Here is a 20922-nt window from a genome sequence, read left to right as displayed (position 1 = left end):
AATCTTGCAAATACTTCAGTCTTCTTTTACTATATAGGCTTTTAAGTGGGGTAGGGCACAGGAATGGGGTTAGTAAAAGATTTTGCAGCCATTTGACTCTTAACGGTTTATTTCCATAATCATTTATCCTAGTGTTAACAACCCTTGAACTTGCTCTGGTCCTGGATCTGTTTGCATGGTTATGTGGCTAAGCGCAGGATGAAGATGAAAATGAACAAAACGGTCAGGGGATGTTATTTTGCCTCTCATTTTGCCTCCAGAAAAGCAATTTTAAAAACAATCTCATAATCTTAATTATCAAGGAGACAAAGTTGAAAATTCACAGTAATATGAATATGACAGGAGAGAGTGACCAAGGAGGTTTGTCTACAGGCATCCTGTAAGTTCCCCACATGTATTTACTCACATTCACATAATCTTGGCTGTGAGTCCTGGAAAACCTGCTCCCTGCCTTGCAGGCCTTTTCCCACCTGGCCTGCTTTTGGTTTTTTGTATCTTTATTTTAGAGCTTGTTGTGATTTAGATGGAAATTGTTCAGTTTGCTTGTGTATTTTTGTGTTATTTGTTATTTATGACTATTTTTATTACATTTCAGTTACGTATATTTTCATGTTGTAACCTCCCTTGAGCATAGTTTGAACTGTGGAAAGGTGGCATACAAATAAAATAATGTATATATGTGGGTATTAGCACATAAAACGCCATTCACCTGCATATTAGAACCAGGTTGGGAGGAAGCCTGCTTAAAGCTGTAAAGCACAGTGATGAAAGGGAAGGTGGGGTGGTGTTTTGGTTGGGGTTTTTTTGTCTTTTTTACTCCTCTGGAATGCTCAGGCACCATTTCTTTAGACTCAGAACAAGCTTATTAAAATAGCCCCCACCTTCTGCCACCCCTGAAAAATCCTGTTTTGAAAAATCAGACAATTGGTGTCTTATGTTGGTATTATTAGGTCCCCTTGTTTAAGCTTCTTACATGTCTGGCTAGTTAATTTGGTTAAGTTGTAGCCAGGGATGCTAGTACAGTGTGTGTGTGTGTGTGTGTGTGTGTGTGTGTGTGTGTGTGTGTGTATATGTGTATATATATATATGTATATAAAGAATACAATGTTCTTTAGGTGCTATTCCACATCCTTGGGATCTAATGGCAGTTTTTCTAAGCATTTTTGAGACCAGTGGCTTACGGTACTTAACTCAGTCTCACAACATCACTGAGATTTCAAAACCCTCATTATCATGATACTTTTCCATCCTTCATGCTGCCACACCCTGCTGGCTCAACATGATGTAAGAAATGATAGAAGGAACAAAGGGTTTCTGGAAAGTAGTTCCTGGGGCAGCATGTCACACAGAAAAGCAGACTTCTTTCTGTATCTCAGCATACCAGTTCCATGCCCTCCAACATTTGTCTGATGAAAATAGGGACTTCACATTCCATAATGTCAATTTTACTATTTATAACCCACACATCTTACTGGGTTCCCCCAGCCACTCTGGGCAGCTTCCAACATATATAAAAACATAATAAAGCATTAACCTTTTTTTAAAAAAACAAAACCTTTCCTATACAGTATTCCCTTCAGACGACTTGGGGGTCAGCTAACTCCATACCCTCCAACATTTTTCCAATAAAAATAGGGACACCCTAAGGAAAAGTGGGTCTTTCTGGGATCAAAGCAGATACCGGGATGGCTTCTCTATATCAGAGGTGTCCCTGGAAAATAGGAATACCTGGAGGTTCTGCAGTTCTAAAGTTTCCTCCTCCACCATTGTATCAATATATGTGGAACTAAGTTGGTGTGTTAGGACAGCAGTCACAGAGGGAAGGAACAAGTTAAGGGAACAGAAGTGACTCAGAGAGCAGGACGGTCAGAGAGAGTTAAAAGCTGAAAGAAAGCGTGCTTAAGTTAAGTTCTTGGTTTTATAAAACTCCTGCTAGATTCTTAATGACAATTAACACCACTTGAAACAACCGTCACACACACACAGCATGTATCTACTATCTTTCATTTGGTTCTATATTTGAGGGTGCCCAGACTAACAATTCACTGCTCAGAATGCTGCTTGCTCAGATCTAACAGCATTTCAGGTTGGTTCCTGTAAATCTTGCATGACCCACTATAGCGAGTATGTTTCTGTAAACATCTCCAAACATTTTAGACAGGGCCCTGGATGGAAACTGTGGATATCTGGGTCAAGGTCTGGTTATCCATTCCTCCATCCCAGTGCTTGACCTCATGAGTTCTCCTCTTCAGGGAAAGGGTAGAAACCACCCGCCCCCCACATTCCCACTTTTATAAGGGAATGGGAAGAAATTGTCTGGCAGATAAGGCACTGGGTTGTATCTGTAGTTTATTGAGTACATTGTTAAAAGGGTCTGGGAAGGGGTGTCTGTTCGGAAGTCCACACCCAATGGGCCATAGCACCCTTCCAAGTGGTGGCCCTGTTGGGCTCATCTTGATTTGGTGTATGTCATAAGGCAACCCTCTATACAGGGTTGACCCAACCTCTTATCAACCAACAGGTGGGCTGCTTGATACCTGATGCTTACCCAATGCCATCGCCAAAGCCTATTTACATATGTGAACAATAAAAGTTGTAGCCTATTTCAACCTAAGACTGATGTCCTGAGTCTTATTTCTACCTGAGATGGCCCTGCACTGGGCTGCTTGCTTCCTGTGCCTGGGCCCGCAAATATCTAGTCCTCTCTCTTCCTTCTTGAGTCTCCTTGTTCTCAAAAGAACTAATACATACATACATGTCCCAGAAAGTGGGACTACCTTGCTGGAATTGTCTTAACCTGCTAATCCTCTTTGGCCAAGAATTACTAAATAATTACATTTCCGGGACCAATGTGCCCATCTCCAAGGCAGAAGGTGCTTTGACAAAGGGGAAAAGGCAAACATTCTTAAAAGGGATTCCCCATATAGCTGCTTCCATCTTCAGACACAATTGTAAAACGGTTAATGTCTGTCTGTCACACAGACACAAATACACCCACCTCATGCACCTAGCGCAGACATGCTCAAGAATTGAAAGCATTAGGAAGGGGTCGGATAAATCCCTGTACAGCTGCTTGCTTATGACAGCAGCTTTGAGTTACACACTGATTTTTCAAAAGCACATGTGCAAAAATTAAAAGAACTCAAACTTTAATGCCTCTCCCCCCGCCCCTTTCTTCTGTCTGTTCTTTTGATGCCTGGGGATGTAACATGCTTCTCTCTCAACTGCTGAGCTATCAGAGTGCTTTATATAATTTACAAGCATTATTCATAATAGCCAAATGCAAAAACTGGAAGTAGGACAGACTGTGCTTCAGTCTCCCCCCCCCACCCATCCCACTTTTCCTTTCATTATAACTTCAAACCTGACTGTTACAGTGCATTTTTCCAGTAGGTGATATAAAGCAGGTCCGTTCTCTACATTTTTTATATGACTAATTCTTTTGAACTCTGGTATGAATCATTGGTTTTTGATGGGAAATCAGGACCTTTGCAAGCCTAGATGACACCTGCACAGGGGCTCAAACTCAAAAATCTGTTTGAATGGAATCAACCTGAACTGGCAGACAGGCTGATTAAACAATACATGCTAAGTGGATCAGGAAGGAGCAATTCTTAGTGAGAGTCTACCATTAGATCTGTATAATCTCCACTAATGATAAAGGTCCAGATAATGAGAACTACAATGCCATCCACTACTGCTTCTACTACTGCCATCCACTACCATCGACTGTGGGGAGGACTGTAGGGCCTGCTCCCTTCTAGGGCCTTTTCCAATTGGCCCAGGGGGTGTGGCCCAGGCCCTTATTTGGAACAAACTTTTGGGGAAGTGTGGGAAGTGTTCTGCCATTGCTTCCCTGTTCCAGGTGGTTAATGTGCTTTCAAATGTCCTCAAGCAGTCGGTGGCAATTTAAATTTTTATTTCTTTATTTCCTTTTTTCCTTTGTTGGGGGTGGGTGGGTGGGATGGATATTTGGTTGGGGATTAATTTTAGTATAATTGTTCTGTTCCTTTTGTTGTTGTTGTTTTATTGGTTCTGTATAGTTTGTGGTTGTTTTTTTAAGGGGCGGGATCAGGGCTGCCTGGGAGTGGGGCCCCAGCCAACACAATGGCTGGGACAAGTTCCACAGGGGGGGAAGCACTGGGACATCCGATCTCGGTGATCATGGGCAGGAGGCGGAGTTACGCTAAGACCAGACCATGTCATTACCGAGGAGGCAGGTTTAGTCGTTGTTTGAAGACTATCCCTGCCTCCGGGTCTAGCCTTGACCGGATGGATACTGGAATCAACAGGGGAAACCCACATGACCTGAAGGTGTTACTGTGTAATGCCAGGTCAATGATGAATAAAACCACTGCCATCCACGACCTGATTGTGGATGGAGGATTTGACCTGGCATGTGTGACAGAGACCTGGTTGGAGGAAGCAGATGGGCCTGTCCTTGCCGCTGCTTGCCCACCAGGTTTCTCTTACGCACAGCAACCCAGGTCATGTGGGCGGGGAGGGGGGGTTGCAGTGATTTTTAGGAAGTCACTAGCTTGCACCAGGCGTCCTACTGGGAAGATCCAGTTTTCTGAGTGCATGTTCTGGAAGTTGGGCAATAGGGGCAGTACAGGATTCCTTTTGGTGTACCGACCTACCCGCTGCACCAAGGATTCCCTGTCCGAGCTGCTTCAGGTCGTGGCGGATTTTCTCCTGGAGACACCTAGTTTGGTTGTCCTAGGGGATTTTAACATCCATGCCGACACGACCTTACAAGGGGCCGCTCGGGACTTCGTGGAAAGCATGGCCTCCATGGGGCTGTCCCTGAATAAGTTTGGCCCAACTCATAGTCATGGACATGCCTTAGACCTGGTGTTCACCTCTAGTGACGTGGGTGATCTGACACTAAGTAAAAGTGAAACAAAAGAAGTGCCATGGTCAGATCACTTCCTGGTGCAACTGGACTTCTCCGCAACCCTTCCCCTCTGCAGGGAGGTGGGACCAACTCGGATGGTCCGCCCCCGCCACTTAATGGATCCAAATGGTTTCTAGAGAGTGGTAGGGGATGCTTTATCCCATGTTGATGGCCTTTCAGCTGTTTCCCTGGTGGCCCGCTGGAATGCGGAGTTAACCAGGGCTATCGACTGTCTGGCTCCGAAGCGCCCTCTCCAATTGCATGGAGCCCAGACAGCCCCGTAGTTTTCTTCGGAGCTGAGGGCGATGAAACAATCGCTGAGATGGCTAGAGCGTCGGTGGCAGAAAACTCACTCCGAATCTGACCGGACACAGGTTAGAGCTCAACGTCGAGCCTACCAAGTGGCGATAGTGATGGCAAAGAAGACTTTCTTCACCGCCTCTATTGCATCTGCAGAAAATAGTAGCAGGAGACTCTTTCAGGTGGTTCGCAATTTAACGGAACCACCTGTACCACCGGGGCCTTGTAAAGACCCCAAGATCTCCTGCAACGATTTTGCAAAGCTTTTTGCAGATAAAATCACTCATATTCGGAAGGAACTAGACACCACCGTGGGAGCAGGGCTGGGGCGGGAGAGTGCTAGAGCCCTGTCTGGTCAAGTTGCATGGAATCAATTTCAATCCGTTACCCCCGAGGATGTGGACAGGCTGCTTGGACGCGTGAAACCAACCACCTGTCTTCTTGATCCTTGCCCATCCTGGCTAATAAAACCAAGCCGGGAAGGGCTGGGCGATGGGGTCTGCGGGGTGGTGAATGCTTCCCTCTGTGAGGGAACATTCCCAGACCCGCTGAAAGAGGCGGTCATTAAACCGCTTCTTAAAAAACCATCTTTAGACCCGGCCAGTATGGCCAACTATCGCCCAGTCTCAAATCTTCCATTCTTGGGCAAGGTGATTGAGCGCGTGGTTGCTGAACAACTCCAGGCACGCCTGGAGGATGCGGACCATTTGGATCCCTTCCAATCGGGATTCAGGCCTCATCATGGGACTGAAACTGCCTTGGTCGCACTGGTTGATGATCTCCGGCGAGCTAGGGACAAAGGTGAGAGTTGTTTCCTGGTTCTGCTGGATCTCTCAGCGGCCTTTGATACAATCGACCATAACATCCTTCTGGACCATCTAGAGGGGCTGGGAACTGGGGGCACTGTTATACAGTGGTTTCGCTCCTTCCTCCTGGGCCGTGTTCAGAAAGTGGTGTGGGGGATGAGTGTTCAGACCCCTGGGCCCTCACTTGTGGGGTGCCTCAGGGTTCCGTCCTCTCCCCCATGCTTTTTAACATCTATATGAAGCCGCTGGGAGAGATAATTAGGGGGTTTGGACTGGGTGTCCATCAATATGCAGATGATACCCAGCTCTACCTCTCTTTCAAATCAGAACCAGTGAAGGCGGTGAAGGTCCTGTGTGAGTGCCTGGAGGCGGTTGAAGGATGGATGGCGGCTAATGGATTGAAGTTGAATCCTGACAAGACAGAAGAACTGTTTTTGGGGGACAGGGGGCGGGCTGGTGTGGAGGACTCCCTGGTCCTGAATAGGGTAACTGTGCCCCTGAAGGACCAGGTGCCCAGCCTGGGAGTCATTTTGGACTCTCAGCTGTCCATGGAGGTGCAGGTCAATTCTGTATCCAGGGCAGCTGTCTACCAACTCCACCTGGTACGCAGGCTGAGACCCTACCTGCCCGCGGACTGTCTCGCCAGAGTGGTGCATGCTCTAGTTATCTCCCGCTTGGACTACTGCAATGCGCTCTACGTGGGGCTACCTTTGAAGGTGACTCGGAAACTACAACTAATCCAGAATGCGGCAGCTAGACTGGTGACTGGGGGCGGCCGCTGAGACCACATAACACTGGTCTTGAAAGACCTACATTGGCTCCCAGTACGTTTCCGAGCACAATTCAAAGTGCTGGTGTTGACCTTTAAAGCCCTAAACGGCCTCGGCCCAGTATACCTGAAGGAGCGTCTCCACCCCCATCGTTCTGCCTGGACGCTGAGATCCAGCGCCGAGGGCCTTCTGGCAGTTCCCTCATTGCGAGAAGCAAAGCTACAGGGAACCAGGCAGAGGGCCTTCTCGATAGTGGCACCCGCCCTGTGGAATGCCCTCCCATCAGATGTCAAAGCGATAAATAACTACCTGACATTCAGAAGACATCTTAAGGCAGCCCTGTTCAGGGAAGTTTTAAATCTGTGATATTTTAGTGTATTTTTGGTTTCTATGGAAGCCGCCCAGAGTGGCTGGGGAAACCCAGCCAGATGGGCGGGGTACAAATAAATTATTATTATTATTATTATTATTATTAAGATTAAAGGGTTACAGAAAGATTGTTAACTAAAGAACACAGAGCTTTCAATAGGATGAGCATGACGTTTTGGATCCCATGCTCTTCTCAAACAAAGCACAGAAGGAATATTAGCAATCCTGCAGCGAAGGACTTTGCTAATAAAGGGCTGAATACACTGGAAATGTGAGCTTGTAATGAGAATATAATATCACAGCAAGAACTTTGCACAATTCTGAGTAATGTGTAGATGTATAATTATTATGTATTACATTTATAGCTTACCTATCTTTCAAAGAGCTCAAATGTCGTACTTGGTCCCCCTCCAAATTTTATCTTCACAACAACCCTGTGAGGTAAGGCTAGGTGGCTCACCTAACTGACTAGTGGATCGGATAATAACTAACCTAAGGTGTCCTGGCAAGCTTCATGACTGTGTGGAAATTCACACTCAAGTATCCAGTCACCACCAGGGAGAATGGGAACTCTAGAATCAATAGGAATTTATTCAGAGAACAATATAAACCAAAGTACTTAAGAACATAACAGAAACCTTGCTGGGTTAAACCATAGATTCATCCAGGAATCCACACTGTTTCCCACAATAGCCAACCAGATGTTGATCAGAAGCCAGCAAGAAAGACATAAAGGCAATAGCACTCTTCTACACTCACTTCCCAGCAGTTAGTATTCAGAGGCCTCTACTTAATGTTTCAGAAGCAAGGATGCTATGAAGAAACAGAGACAGAAGGTATAAGTATGCAATACAATAAAATAAATCATAGTTTGCGTATTGGGTCCAACTCCGAATTTTGGTAGCTAAAGCTTGCATCTGCTCTCTGGCATCAGGAGGGCACCGTACATACATGGCTCTCAGTCCCCTCTGATTTTCAGGAGGTGGCAGTTTTTTTGAGATCGTATTTTCCTGTAAGCTTTAGGACTCCTTCCCATCTATAGGAACCTTCTCCAGCCCTGTCACTTATTTCATTTTGTCACCTGAATGCTAAGACTCTCTATTTGAAAATATGGGGAGTGATCATGCAAACATTAGGCTTCTGGAATTGCATATTATTATATTAAGGACGAACAGTGTAAAAACAAACCAATGGTGTTATAAGCTATATAACACAATAACTATACAAACTTGAATGTCAGTCATTCAACATCACAACTGAGGGCTATTTTGGATGTCAAAGTAGGTGGGGAGGGGAAGAGAAAGTGCAATCTGCCATGTCTGAAGTGAACTTTTGCACTGCCCCACACCCCCACATACAAGCTGTTGCCCCATTTGAAATTTGCACATCACCCCAAAGGTCACGTCTCTTGGCACTGCTCCGTAAGGCAGTTTAATAGATGCCAGTGCCTATCATATAGGCGCAAACAATTAAACAAGAAAGAGTAATTACAATATTGTGAACTGCCATAAAGATGAAAAATGTCTTTGAGTGTGTTCAGACTGCTGGGATTCTGCATGGTTTGAGAAAACTGCATGGAGCGTGTAAGGTATATGGCAGCCATAGGCAACGTCGGCCTGCCAGATGTTTTTGGAACTACAACTCCCATGATCCCTAGCTAACAGGACTAATGGTCAGGGATGGTGGGAATTGTAGTCCCAAAATATTTGGCGGGCCGAGGTTGCCTATGCCTGGTATATAGAATTTACAATGATCAATTGCCACATCTCCGTAGCATATGGGATAGGAGGTAGGTTATACAAAAACTTCTACCTCTCTTTTTTAGAAAAAGAAAATCATGTATTTATATTAATAGGAATAATATTAGTTAAGTGGGAGTCATGTTACCAATATATCAATTTAATAATCAGGTCCAGAATGAGTCTATGTTTGATATTATACTTATGGATTCACAGGTCTTAAGATTGCTTATCCAAAGTTGTCCAGGGATAATTGGTGACTGAATCCATGCTCTGGCATATTTGCATGAGTAATGAAGCAATACTAACCAGCTTGAAAGTTGCCTGATGCACAAGTTTTTCCATCAATGCCATTTTCCATACTTCCTGGTACCAATTATCCAGAAAGGAATTATTGCGAGAACCTTCAATTTTTTATCTATTACAAGTCTAGCTGCTATCAGTAAGAATGTTACGAGTTTTTTGTGCACAGCCCCTCAAATATATGTAATAATGCCAAGTGTGGGTCTGGAAGCAATGACTGATTACCAATTGTACCATGGAAAACTCCTCCTCATGATGTTGCAATTCTCTCACATTATCACCACATAAGGAAAAATGTTCCTCAGTTCTCACTTTGCCTCCAACATGATGGAGAAACCGTGTTAGTCATTCTATTTTGTATGTGAGGAATAAGGTACCAGCGAAATGCCATCTTTAAAGAGTTCTCTCTGACTCTAGCAGAAATTGTTTCAACAGTGCTTTGTTTCAAATCCTTTTCCACTTAACCTTGCCAATTTCCAGAGTTAATGTTCCCCAATTCTTTTAAGTCTGTCATGCGCTCCCAATGTTTGAGCTAATAAATTTCTCTAGATATTTGACAGTATGCCTTTTCTCCAATTTGTGGTTTGGTTTATTAAATTCTCAAATATCATGAGAGGTGTAGTGACTTGACTCACAATTATGAACATTGTTACGAAATGTTCCTCCTGGTGGAGTTGCTTTCTAATTGATTTTGTAATTGTTGTCCTGATTTGGGTCTGATTCCCTGACTCCTGCAGTTCAAAATATTATCTAAGGTCCAATTCCTGTGCAACTTGGCATCCAGAATCTCAGATTGGGAGATTGAGGTGTAGCTAACTTAAATCATTTGTCTTTAGGGGAAGAGGAGAGTTGGTGGGATGATGTCATCACCTCCTCAACAACTTCAACCTTATTAAAGAGATAAAAAAATCTTCCAATGACTGGTGTGAACAGAGCTCTCCCACTATTCCTTTCCTAGCATAGTACAAAGGTGGATGTGTACATTCAAGGTATGTAGATATCTTTAGCAAATGTACAGTATAACACTAAGCATGTTTACTTGAAAGTAAACAATTTCCCTCCAAGTCTGGAACCAGGTCACTTCGCATGTCCATATCAAAATCCCCACCCACCCCCCAGTTCTGGCAAAGCACATCAAACTGATTTGCATTTATAGCAATAAATGAATGCTACTGCACAAATTCAGTGTGTTATTTTAGGGAAATAAATTAAAATAAATAAATTTCAATCCTGCAATTGCAAGAGGATTCAATCCATGTGTACATACAATATGTAGAGATGCGTTTAGCAATGATAATCACTAAAACAACAGTGCTGAACACACCAGTAGTGTCTTGTCTTTCAAACTCTCTTTACTATTTCAGATTCAGATTCTGTTATATTCTCTGCTAGAAGCTTGACACAAATCATATGTCACTTTATCTTATTAGCTGAAGGGCTGTACTGCCACAGATTATTTTTTGCATGTTCTTTCATTTACTCTTTAAAACCAAAGGGAAGTTGTCTAAGACTTTAGGCAATGCAGAAGGCAGTGCTAGGCAGTCATCATCCCTAAAACCTCTTCTAAGCACATGTTTATTCTATTAATTTTATTTATCTCTTTGTAGATATCTACAAAGATATGATTTGTTCAGAAAGCTGCTATTCTGGATGATATCTATGTATGGGAATTCAGTCACTCCATTTGCGATGGAAGCCTCCTATTTGTTCAGATTTCCAAGAGACTGAACTATGCAGACTGTAGTATGCATTGCAAATGTTGGCTTGAAATGTTCTGTCAACCAAAAGAGAACACCCAATCCATAGTATTCCTCTAGAAACAGTAGGAGTATGGCTGCCTACCTTAAATAAGGATATTTTCCTGGTAAACAGTTTCTGCTGCTTTCCCCACAAAAATGAATATGGCTTTGCCTACTGATATAATAATAATAATTTACTATTTATACCCCGCCCAAGCCAGAATACCTATGACATGTATTACCCACTCATTTGCTCCCATTCTGCTATTTGAATATCCAACAAAGACATTAGCCCTACATATGTACTCACCACGAGCAACATCTTCCTCTTAATGCTCCAATATTTTTGTTTAGATGACATGATATTAAATTCCCTTTAAAGAACCATAATTTTTCTATTTCTATTTTCTATTTTTCTATTTTTGAATAACCTGGACAGCATGGACAGCATGTCCATGCTGGGGTCAGCTCTTATCTAAATTGTTCTAATCTCCACATTTCTGGCTTTCGCTCCTGCACATCTTCCGTTATTATTATTATTATTATTATTATTATTATTATTATTATTATTATTTTGTTTCAGGTTGTCATCCCATTGCTATGATCACATTCCTCTCTCTTTACACTTCCACATAACTCCTTCTATAACCCTCCAGTCCCTATTTGCAAAGCTGCTCCACATCTCTGTCCACATACCATGCCTCACATCTCTCCGTATTTCCCCTGCCCTCTTTCAACATCCCAACAAGATTAGCTGCTATTGGTGTGCTTTTTATTCCACTGTGAATCTTGCCATGACACTTTCAGCGACTGTATCATATCCCCTCTCTTTTTCATCAAGTCACTTCCTTCCCTCCTCAAGACTAGCTTCATCACTATGTGTTTCTAGAAACAGCTTAACCTTACCTTGTACTCCAAATTCTTCCTTACCTCATTTCTAGTTCTCTGTCAAACCATGACCTCTCTGTGTATCCCTGTCAGCCAGTTTAATATAGACTATAAGTGCTCTGGGAAGGGACTGTATCAGCACTGCTAACTAAATATTAAATCAATCAGAGCTGGGACACATCTATTTTTTCTTCGATTAATTTTCTATAATAGTTAGTTATGCAAAATTAATAAACAACAATAATGACAGACCTTTTGCCATATATATTAAGAGAGGCATTGCCTCCCATTGGCTGAATAGTGATACACCATGGAGAGAGCTGCGGAGCTATCATGGATTCTCTCTCCAGGGGAAAGGGGTTAGGAAAGCAACCCTGAAATAGGTCTGCTTCTACTGCTTGAAATGGTCTCCCCAGAGATCTGAATAACAGCCAACTTTCTAGCTGTACACAAGAAGCTGTCTAGGGAGGGAGGTTGTGAAATCTCCTTTGGGGCTTGAATATGCATCTGCTGGGGATTTTTCTGCTGTACAGAATATTAGGGCAGGGAGACTTAGATGGCACAATTTCTTTCACACATGCAGCAAACTATGTAACAGTGCATATATCTCCACAACTGTTCCTCCTTCCCCAGGAAAAGACTGCAACCTTGGCATATATGCACATGTACAGTAGGATCACAACTTGTGCTGATTTAACTTGTGCGACTGCAACCTGACGCGCCTGGTGGCTGGCCAGCTGATATCACACTAATATTAAATGTATGCAAGTCGGAGAGTTCCTTGCCTTGCTTACCGGGCTTGGGAAGGTCTCCTGTGGGTTCTGGAGGCCTTCACAAAATCTTGGAAGCCCTTGCAAGATCTCGTGCAGGCTTTGGAAGGTAAAATTGCTTGTGCTGGGGTGGTTCCAGGGGATTGTTTTGAATATACACAACTTTGGCTTTACGTACTACCCCCTCAGAAAGTAAACCCTGAGCAAGACACGATCCTACTGTATGTGTATATCACCACTTTACACATGAAGTCAGAAACTGGGGCTGCTCCTCTTGTAACACTATAACACTGCTTTTCAACAGTGACGGTGGCAGGTACTTTATAGACAGGGGTTCATCACCCCTCTGAAACAGGAATCCATCCTCCATTGGGAGCAGAGCATGTATAATCTTTTAACAGCTCAAACTGGGCTCATCTTCCTCAGTAGTTCAGTCCTCTGGAGTGTCTGGAGTTGTATCTGCTGACCTTGGTGACTGCAGAGCTAGAACAGCTAAAGAGGGGGGGAAAGAGCTGCAGTGTAGCACTCCTGCAGAAAAAGTGAGAGCTGCAATCCATGCCTCCACTTCTGGCAAAGCGAGTAAAGGCCTTAGAGGATCTCCTGCAAATCCAATCCAGCTCAGGGAGGCAAAATGTGCTTAAAATCTGTAAAAATGTTTCCTACAGTATAAGATTCAAGAGAAATGGACAACTGAAGTCCTTTGAACAAGGAGATGGCTGCCTCCAAAGAGATTTTAAAAATCAATATTATAAAAAATATAATGGAAATTGACTTGGAGGGGATAAAAAGCATTATTCAGTTCAATTCAGATGTAACAGATGAACTCCTTATACCAAACGCATCCCTGAACCATCCGTTTAAACAGTGTTTCATAGACGTGTTGCATTTTCATGTTTCCACTATTTTTCAAATTAACACTGGGGTCACATATCAGTCTTACCTGAAGGGGATTATTTCTAGTCATGGGAGTCTCACTGGGAAGAACACAGCTGGGGAGAAGCAGTTTTCAGTGGAAGCATTCAGCAACTCCTTCCATCTCCCCATGTTGCCCTTTAAATTGTCCTCCCGCTCTCTGGCTTCATAGGAAGCCAACAGACATCCGAATTTAATATACAGGGCTCCCACTGCCACCATCAGATTTTTCCTCTTCTTTAAAACATTCAGCATGTAATGCTATATACACTGAGTTCAATGAATCTTTCTTCCTTCCGAGCTGAAAAGAGTTACAAGCGCAGCCAGAAAAGAAATGAAAACAGGGACTTCCGGGTTGGCGCCTCCGGCAATGGCAGAGCTCCTCCGATCGGGAGGAACCGGCTCCGTGAAAAACAGGGTCTGACCGCCACGGCGACGGCGGAGACCCTTAGAAATCACAGACGGAAGAAGTCTGTGAACCTGGATTCGGCTGGCACCTTCTGCCTACTCGCGGGGAGACCCGGTATCGGGAATCCGGAGCGACGTGGGGTGAGAGGCGCGGTGCTTTGAATCGACCGCTTATTTCACGGAGCGAAGCCACATTGCTGCTGTCGGAGAGCGCTGACTTTTTTCCTGTGGACAATTGGATTGGATTTGTTCTTTTGTTTATTGTATGCATTTTTTTTTCCTTTTCTGTCTGTTTTTCTTTTCTTATCTTTTTTCTTTGATGTGACTTGTTTTTATGTATTGTTTTGCTTTCTTTTTTGGTTTAATTGGGTGTTTTTCTGTTGTTATTTTTTATTACTCATGTAACCTTTAAAATTTTAATAAAAATCTATTTTAAAAAAAAAGACAGAAAAGAAATGAAAACATTGAGAAAGCAGTGTGTATGTAATGGGGCATAGCACAAGTCTGCTCACCTTCTCTGGTGGGCGGCGTTGTGGCTGGGTCTCAGCCCCTGCAATGATCTGGCTGGGGGTGGAGACTGACGGCCTCCTTGATGCTGTCTGGCCATGTTGTCGGAGTAAGGGCAGGGCCCTGCCCAGGGGTGGCCCCGCCATCCAATCAGTGCCGGCAGGAGGCATGGCCACAGGTAATTTAAACTGCAGTGTGGCCAGAGACCATCCTCTCGCGCCTTTTGCCATGTAATGGGGCATAGCACAAAGTAACAACAGATCTATTCACCCCAAAACACACAAATTGTATGCAACCCCAAGTAGAACAGCTTGGAGCCCAGTTCCCCCCAACTTACCTGATTGTCCATTGTTGGGTAAACCCAAATTTACTCAACATAAGACTGGTGTTGTTTGAGGGTAACATCATGTGGACTACACAAATTAAATGTGAAAGCAAACAGCTGCCAACACACAATAAGCCTCAGTGTGGAAAAGCCCCATGTATCTGATTAGAGTAGGTGTAGCTCAAAAAAGCTTGTCCCAAAATAAATGAATTAGTCTTGAAGGCGCCATAAGACTCTTTTATGTTTCTCCTCCAACTAACATGACTATTTCTCTTGCAGTTAAAATCAATAGTACTTCCAAGTTTTCTAAGTATAGTTAGGACTGAGCCAGGGGTGCCGACTTGCCCCCCACATTAAGGGGGCGCAGTCATGTGATGTGTCATGTGATGCCACCCATGAGACCTGTGGAGGGTGATCTCCGCGCTTGCTTGTCCCAGCCACAGCCCAGGAGCCGGGGTATGGCTGGGACAAGTGAAGCAAAGATCACCCACCCTCGTCCCAGCCGTGTAGAGTCTGGGTTGCTGGGCAAAGGCTGGCGCTGGGATGTGCATGCAGTATTGGGGGGGGGGGCGCTACCCCCTGCCAAAAAGTATTGGCAGAGCTGAAGCCCCCTCCGCCCCCTATACCCAGCACTACTGGACTGAGCTGTTAAAATTGTATGGACATGACAGGCAAAATCTAATAGCAAGCATTATTTTGTCTCACTGTACCTTTCATGAACAATGTGAAGTCTGCTTTTAACAACAAACATTGTTAAAACTATAGAGAACTGATTTAAATAAAAGTTCTCCAGGAGTACAGTACTGCCTTCATTTCTTTCCTTCTTTTTTGGTGCAGAAAACTTACATTGCCTGTAGTCTTTGGTTTATTATTTACTGTATCAATCTTTAATTAGCATAATCTTGCAGATATTGAAATAAAAGAAAAATACACAGTGGTGCACCTAACATTCTCTGTTTCTGTTTGTATGGCAAGCAGCTACACAAGCAGACAGAACTGTTTGCTGAACATTAATTTTTGATTTTAGCAAACGGGCAAGTTCACATGCCTACAAGTCAGCTTGCTTCTGAGCACAACTAATTATATAGTGGAAGAGCTCACCACAAGCACAAATCATAAAGTCAGCTGTGTAGATTCTTCTAATCTTCTCCACAGGACAAACAAATAATTTGCACCGATGCTGTAAAGATTTCATCCTATACCTGGCAAGAAGGGCAGAGTCACCCAGAATTAGGGTGGTATAGTGTGATTAAGAAGATTGCAGTTGGACTCCTATTCTGCTCTGAAAATCACTGGGTGACTCTGGGTCAGCCCCTGGGCCAGCTTTTCTCACAAGATTCTTGTGAGGACAGAATGGGGGCAAACCCTCATTTATGTTTTCCCAAGTGCCTTTGGGAGAGGGTGGGGCATAAATTCAAAGAATAAAATAAGTAAAAGGCAAGTTTAGTGTTGATGACTGTGCTCCAGGTCCACTCAATTGGTCCTTGGGGTGCTGCATAGAAAGGCTGACATCTTCCTTGCTCCCTAACAATTCTAAGTTTGGGCAGCAGCAGGAAACAGTGATCTTCTGTCCCAAGGGAATCAAACATGCTCCTACTCTGCAATTGCCATCCTAAGATCTGAGTCTATACATTCTGGCACTACAGCACCATTGTTTTTGCAGGCCAACTGCTACATTTCTATTAAAGAAGGAAAACAATACACAAATGTAAATTTTAATCAATATATGACTGAACAGTTTTTATTCTGCCAGTGTATTCATTAGGAGTTGACGGAGAGAATGGTGAAATGAACAATCCAACGAGCAAGCAGTTTTAATGGTTCCTTACTTTCCCAGGCTTGCTAGGTTAGCAAGAGTGATATACAGTTGAACTCGTCGGCTCTTTTCTTCAGTGAACCATGCTTATACATGGCTACAAACTGCCTGTTTGGGCAGACTGCTGCATATCTTTTTGTAGAGCACAGTACTCATCCCTGTATTCACTTGGTGCCAATGGGGAATTTCTTCCCCAAAGCAAATACTAGCTTTAGTAAAAGGATTGTCCTCAGGACTGAAGCAGGGGAGGAAAGCCTTAAATTCTCCCCTCCGCACCTGCTGGTGGAATTTGCATCTTTTAAAAACCTGCATTTTTGTTCAGCATTCATAAATAACTCAGAATTTGGCAGTAGCAGCCTATTTCAAACATTAGGCATGCAGTTCCAGAGTCATATGGGGTTATTTTGTTTACACAAAACACTGCAGAAGTGGGAATACTCCAAACATTATAGTGTCAGAGATTTGCTGATTTATTGGCTGTTAGGAGAGCTGGACCGCAGGATGAGGGAGCTGCCTGAAGCAGCACCCCCTAAGGGGTGGCACACCCGTTCAACTGCCAAGGTGGAGGTGAAGGTAGAGGCATCTTCTACTGTAAGGAGCTAACCATATACATGTGAAACCCTTCCTACTTCCCCTTGCTATTTGTTGCCCCATTTTTAACCAATGGCTCATCCCTTCATCAGAACTTGGCTGTATCTTGCTCCTATGGAATGTTCCAATCTGCACTGTGCTGCTTCAGTCAAGGTTTTATCTAAAGGTTATTGATGACGTTATTCTGTAAAATGTAATATGGCATCCTCTCTTGCTCCTTGTTCTTCTGCTCTTACATGCAACATTGAGCTATGTGGGGTTTTAAAAGGGTCCCCCAATCCCCGACATTACTATTCAAATGCTATGAAGCTGTTGCTGACTTCATTGCACCAATGTTACAAAGTCACTGCTCCATGCAAAGAAATGTCATTACCCAATTCACATGATTACACCGTTTAAGCCATTTTTTTATCAGACAAGGAAAGCAAGGTGCGAGTTCCCAGAGAAAGCTAGTGTGATGCTTAAAAATAAAAAACACACTTGCTTGCAATTTCATACTTGTTGTAGATGGTTTGAACTTCCTACTTAGGATTAGTGTATTCTTTTGGGGTCATCTAGGGGTGCAGCTTGGTTTGTTAAAATAAGGGGCCTTTGGGCTTCCTGTGGATAGAGCTATATAATAATGCAGTACACTACTAGACTTGCAACTTCCGTGGTAGCATCACACCCACACAGGCATTTCAACGCCACCACTAAAATGCAGCACTCTTTTGCTGTGTGGGAGGTGACAGCTGTTTGACAGTAGCAGTTAAAGTAAACCAGAAGCCACTTAAAGTTGTTGTGAGAAACATCTATATACACTTGAAATTTCAAGATAGCTCTTTTCCCCCTTTGGGGAAATGAAGGGTGCAGGGAGGGCTAAATGGTACTTGGATTCGAGCCAGGTAAACAAGGACTGGATTTTATGTCCCATCCAAGCAGCATATGTACCCACAGCGGTACAGCACCCCACAACACGGTCACAGTGTTGCTTCTGTGCTAATTGAGAAGCCATCTGCTGCCCAGGTATCAGTTCCAGTACCCAGAGCACCAGGAACTGCACAGATCCCTGACTTTACATTGCAGAAGAGAATTTTTAAAAAGAGTAAGACTTTTAGAACCAGCCCCAAAAAACATCTCCTGAAATAATGCCCTGAAAATCAAAAGGCACTGCTGTGCCATAAACGCTGATCAGATTTTTTATGCGTATGTCACAGTAACTTTTAATCTGATTTAAATAACACCAACTTTAACCCAATTTTATGATTTAGAATGGAATTTTTTTATATCTCCAAAAAGATGTAAAAGTGGTTTAGAAGAAACAAAATTGCTTCCAAATAAATTACTTTTGTAAAATCCTATAAATCAATCTTCTTAATATTGTGCACTAAGAGGCAGGCTTGTGCTTACTGTGCATTTTCCAACCTCCATTTCCACCAACAAAAAATATACGATCCATACTAGAGACTGGGTGGATAATAGATCCAAGCCATGTGACTCAGTTCTCTGTAGTTATAACCTCTAGTTATAAGCTCCCTACTATGCTCAGGATTATCAGATAAAGATGGTAAATTAATTGAGTACTCTCAGGTTCTATGCCTCTGGTCTGGACTCATGAAAGGGCCAACATTGCTCCATGGTGATTTTTGCAATGATCCATTAGATTCTAGCAGAACTGGAGGATTTCACATACATTTCCAATTAGATGTAAAGGGTATGACCACACCATCTTCCTAGGAAATTCACCATTTACAGTTCATGCTGAAACTGATTACCTATGAAAGCAGCATGACATCTTTCAGGTGCAAATCAAAGACTTTTTTTAAATAAAATGATGGATGACTCATCTACTATCATATTTCCTTTAAATTTCAGAAACCCAAGACCAGAATATGCATTTGTAACCATTTCCATATTGCAGAACAGGAAAGAGATATCTGTGTGGTGATACAAGGCTTAGGAACCTTAAGACCTTTTCCTACCTACATTCTTCTGCACTTACCCACAAGGACAAGGTCCATCAAGTCAACTCCAGCCTTCATGTACTCACTAGGCAAGGCCGTTACTCCATCAACTCTTTGTCAATCAAATAATTATCATCAGGATCTATCCCAGCAAGTTGCAAAGCATTCTGTCATTTCAGCTTGGTATCCAAACCAAATGCAACCAAATCCAGAGCAACACCTTCTTACCCAGGCTTGATGCTTTTGTGTTCAGAAACAAAACAAAATAAAAAATTACTTGCCCATTGCTGCCACAGTGCTACTTTCCCAGGGACCCTCATCCTCTCACAGGCCAAGAAAACATGATCACTTTGTTCCCCCCAGTATTTTCCAAAACCAAATTTTGGAGGAGTGTGCTCACTTCGGCAGCACATATACCAAATTTTGGAGGAGCAAGAGGGAAACTACATAAGATTCCTTTATGCATTTGTTTTCCTATGAGAATAGTTGCTAATTTCCCCCATCAAACCAATCAAAACATGCTCTGCCATTCATATCCTTATCAACCATATCCTTATCTATATTGAAACCAGCCACAGGAAATGCACTGCTTTTCAACACTGTGTTAAAAATTAAATTAGAAGCCTTACCTCCACCAGATGAGGTGTTGGGTTGAATCCACACATGTTGCAGACCTGCTGCTTACAGGATGTACAGGTATTATAGTTGGAGGGTTCACCGGAGCCCACGTTGATCTCTGCTTTACAGAGGGGGCACAAGACCCTTGCTTTCGGCACTTCCTTTGGCTTAATTACTTGTTCTGCTTTTGCTTGCTTTGCAGCTGGGACAGTTCCAGCCTTACCCTGCATTCCAGGTGTGGTGCCTGGGGCTTTAGGACCAGCTTCTTTGCTGGCATCGCTGAAGACAATTTTCGGAGGCACTTTGCCAGGGGACTGCTGACTTGGTGGGGTGGCCTCTGGCTGGACAGACATGAGTGTGCTTGCCTGGGTCAAGAGGGAAGCCCCAAATCCAAAGAGTTTACCAGTGAGGCCCTCTTGGGGCTGCTCTTGCGGCCCAGCACTGGGGGCAGGGGCCGAAGTCTTAGCTGGAGAGTCTCCCACAGTCTTTCTCTGATCAGTGGACGAAGGCTTTGCTTGCTGATGCTGAGGGGAAGACCTCACCACTTCCTGAGGAGCAGCAGGTTTTGGCTGGGCTTGGCTGGGTGGTTCCCTCTGGGCTGAAGCGGGGGGTGGTTTGGGGGTCTCAGGCTGCATGACACCAGCACTTGGCCTGGGGCCTGGCTGCATAGTTCCTGGTTGTTTCTCTGGTCCTGGTGCCACATGGGGCAGTGGCTGTTTGGCTGGGGAATGGGAAGGGGAAAGTGCCGGGGAATGTAGCTGCTGCTGGCTTTTGGAACGGGGCGCAGTGGTCATGTCCATCCCCAAAGCTCTCTGCATCTGGCAATTTAAACATAACCATTCTTGCACCTAGAAGACAAAAACAAAGAAAAGCCCATAAGGATACATGCACAACTCAGTCATCAGACAGCTAGACTGGCAACATGAGAACACAGAACCTTTGTCCCTTGTTGAATGTTGCTTTTCTACCCAATGAACAAAACAGACTCAGTACATGTCTAAAAACTCTTTCTCCAGAAAGATATTTTGCTACTCAATAAACATCAGGGGTCCATCTGTCAACTATTTCTTATCTTTGAAGGCCTCCAGTGAAATCTCTGTCTCTAATACATCCAGCATAAATTTGTCTCTATGACCTAGTTCATGTCTGATGAAGGCCTCGGCCTAAGCATCCTAGGGGAGAATGTGGGACTGAGGAGCATGTTAGTCCCCCAACATCTTC

At 43.7% G+C, this 20922-nt stretch overlaps 1 protein-coding gene across 4 annotated transcripts in view; it reads right to left on the bottom strand.

Annotated features, from left to right (window-relative positions):
* BSN (bassoon presynaptic cytomatrix protein) overlaps positions 1-20922 on the bottom strand; it is a 203895-nt gene that overhangs the window by 133794 nt on the left and 49179 nt on the right. For all 4 annotated transcript variants that reach the window (XM_081851280.1, XM_081851279.1, XM_081851278.1 and 1 more), the window contains exon 3: positions 19713-20549. In XM_081851280.1, the coding sequence (XP_081707406.1) occupies positions 19713-20549 (837 nt within the window). The remainder of the gene's footprint in view (positions 1-19712; positions 20550-20922) is intronic.

This window comes from Podarcis erhardii (genome assembly GCF_964252035.2).
Source record: "Podarcis erhardii genome assembly, chromosome: 2".
NCBI classification, from domain to species: domain Eukaryota; kingdom Metazoa; phylum Chordata; class Lepidosauria; order Squamata; family Lacertidae; genus Podarcis; species Podarcis erhardii.
This window is presented reverse-complemented; position numbering and strand designations above follow the sequence as displayed.